General features: G+C 29.8%; 2 protein-coding genes across 2 annotated transcripts; both read right to left on the bottom strand.

Moving 5' to 3' along the window:
* Positions 1 to 85: 85 nt before the first annotated feature.
* LOC148175159 (chymotrypsin-elastase inhibitor ixodidin-like) lies at positions 86 to 577 on the bottom strand. The gene is made up of 2 exons (XM_088036304.1): positions 483 to 577; positions 86 to 409 (listed from the first exon to the last, which is right to left on the bottom strand). The coding sequence occupies exons 1-2, from the start codon at positions 529 to 531 to the stop codon at positions 186 to 188; spliced, it is 273 nt and encodes a 90-aa protein (XP_087892430.1). The 5' UTR covers positions 532 to 577; the 3' UTR covers positions 86 to 185.
* On the bottom strand, positions 535 to 2,737 carry LOC148175158 (gustatory receptor for sugar taste 64e-like). The gene is made up of 12 exons (XM_088036960.1): positions 2,658 to 2,737; positions 2,587 to 2,610; positions 2,470 to 2,540; positions 2,395 to 2,412; positions 2,176 to 2,331; positions 1,860 to 2,125; positions 1,248 to 1,814; positions 1,111 to 1,200; positions 975 to 1,068; positions 714 to 782; positions 608 to 643; positions 535 to 557 (listed from the first exon to the last, which is right to left on the bottom strand). The coding sequence occupies exons 1-12, from the start codon at positions 2,735 to 2,737 to the stop codon at positions 535 to 537; spliced, it is 1,494 nt and encodes a 497-aa protein (XP_087893086.1).
* Positions 2,738 to 2,748: the final 11 nt, after the last annotated feature.

The raw sequence follows: 2,748 nt of genomic DNA, 5'->3' as shown, positions 1-2,748 counted from the left end.
TATAGTTTAATTTTTTATTTATTATTTTAATTTATTTGTTTAACCAATATTTATTTTTACATAAATAAAAGAGTTTCATCTTACTAATTGTTTATTGAGAATGTTTTCGTTTTTATTTTAACCTAATCTAAAATGCCCAAACTAAACCACACCATCAAGTACAGAACAGAGAATTAATTTTGTGTTTACGGAAGATAGTTATACTGTTCTGAAACAATAATCTGACATTCCCTTTCGGTCACACAATTTCCAGAAGATTCATCCCTGAAAAGTCCAGGTTTGCAGAAACACCCGCTTTTGCATTCCAAAGTGCATGCTTGCACTTCAGGACTTCTGCAACTAACAGGACATGCAGTACCACAAGTTTTGTACTCTTCTCCATCTATTATACATTGTTGGTACGACAAAACTAGAACATTCAATAAACAGGCATCCTTCAATAATTAATAATTTTCTATAATTAGTGTAATTATGGCACTTACCTCCGCTCGTGAAAAATAAGAAGAGCACAAATGTTAATAACGAATTCATGATTTATTGCTCACCTATGTAATTTACTACAAAGGATGCTCTTGAGTCGTTTAACAAACGTTTTATAGCAACTGACTATCAATATCATTTGCACAAATTATAATAATTGGTACTGCCGAGGATATGTAAATTATGTTAATTTTTTATAATCTTTAATATAAAGGTAGATGATAAAAAGGTGCATTCATTATCAAAAAATATGCGAACTGTTTTGTTTAATGGGAATATTATTTTAAATTTATCTTGGCGCACTGTTAATATAAGATAATGAGGTTATTTTACCAATACACTTAAACTTAATATAGTTAAATAAAAAAAAAGTAAAGAAGGGCCTGCTTATTAAAAGCAATGAAAGCAATTTAAATTCAATATTTTATTAGCTATACTAGCAACATTATTTTTCTAGAGAGCTAAAAGTGAAATAGTTTAATTTTTAGCAGTGCTAGCATTGCCCGACTTTTCATTATTAAAATTAGGTATCAACTGAGTCGAAGTTTTAATCAAAAATAGTTGATACGCTGCCACCACGCCAGTGATCTACAAAATACCTCACAACGAGTCATAAAATAAAATTTTTACCTTAAAAATTAAGCTCTTTGTCACTGAAAAAATTTTTCTAGTCGAAATGGAAACATCCAAACACAGCAACTGATTTGTAAATCTCCAAATCTGTAAAATAATATCACGAGTTGTATCGATTTAAAAAATTTTCGTACCTCTGAATTTACAAAAGGGCACGACAAAACGTTTGCCTGTATTTTGGAATTTTCTTTTTGAACTGCACCGCCGAATATCGACACGGCAGTTATTCTAATAAATGTAAGAGTTGCTGATAATACATAAACGAGTGATTGGTAAATACTTCCAAAGCTTTTCACTCCACTGGACCAGTTGATAAGAATGAGAAATATGTTTGAACAGTATACCATCATTATTAAATCTCCTAAATTGTTGTTAATTATTATGCATAACCGACAAAGCAGGTAATGTTCTTTTCTTAGTTCTCTCCAAACTGTTTCCTTTCTCACTTTTGCTCTGATCGTCAACTTAACTTTTCGTTTGAGTTGATTTAGTCTTGTTGTAAAAAGACAAAAATTTAGTATTAATAGGGATTCAGCTAGAAAAAATAACATCATTCCAATGTTGAGAACTAAAATCTGACAATTTTCTATTATTTGGCAGTTCTTTAGATTTATGCATACCCAAATGAGTAGTCCGACATAAGCATTATAATCAATAAAATTGAAAATGTGAGAATACATGAACACTTTTAAAATAAATATCTGAAATCCTTGGGAAACTGACTCCGAGCGCTGAAAAATACTCACAAAACGATAAATGTAAAAAGTTAATGACTGTGCTAAAATCGTGTGGTTAAAAATAGTTCGTAAGAAAATGATGGTTATACTAAGTTGCAAAGTTATAATAGTAAGAATAGTAATTTTTCCCCGTTTTATAATGTTAGATTGTAATGCATAAAGACCCATTTTATCTTCTACACATTTCCAAACTCGCATTAGGTGCTTCCATTTTTGGGCTAATCTTAAGTAAAGCCACATTCCAATTATGTGATTAAACGAATAAATTAGCATTGCTAAAACACAACCATAAGTGAACTTCACAAAACTAGAATGTCGTGTTTACTAAAATAATTTCCAAAGTTCTTTTTCCTCATTATTGTCGGAAAAATAAGGAAAGTAATAATCGAATATGAAACCAAAATGAATAAGAAGTAAAAAGTTTTTAAAGAACACCACGAAAACTTCAATGATTTGTAACTGTACCCTCTTAACCCACCAACTGGAAAAAATCCCAGTACCAAAATACAAATTAGAAATTTTTGCATCGAAAAATAAGCGCTACTCTGTTTATCCATTTGTACTTGAAAAATAAAAAGAGTTGTGTACGTATCACCGACGTATGTTTATAAGAACAAACAAAACAAAGAAATTAGGAAAAATAAGTACACAAAAAAATTATGAAGCACTTTGTCAACATTATTTGGTATACTTGTAGACATGTAAAAGACAAATTACTAAATTATCGCACAATTACTTTGGTTTTAGTTGTTGTTCCAAACTATTTAAAATAGCTCGGTAAAAACAACACATATTTAGCTTAAGCACAAACAGAAATTTTGTAATGATATCAACCCGGCGCATCCACCATTTTCGTTTGATCTAAATAAAACTGAATATTTTTTCATTTCACTTTGAA

Source organism: Gnatocerus cornutus, chromosome 5 (genome assembly GCF_029298725.1).
Source record: "Gnatocerus cornutus isolate USDA-ARS CGAHR chromosome 5, icGnaCorn1.1, whole genome shotgun sequence".
In the NCBI taxonomy this organism is placed as follows: Eukaryota; Metazoa; Arthropoda; class Insecta; order Coleoptera; family Tenebrionidae; genus Gnatocerus; species Gnatocerus cornutus.
The sequence above is the reverse complement of the archived record's forward strand: the minus strand, read 5'-3'. Positions and strand labels throughout refer to the sequence as shown.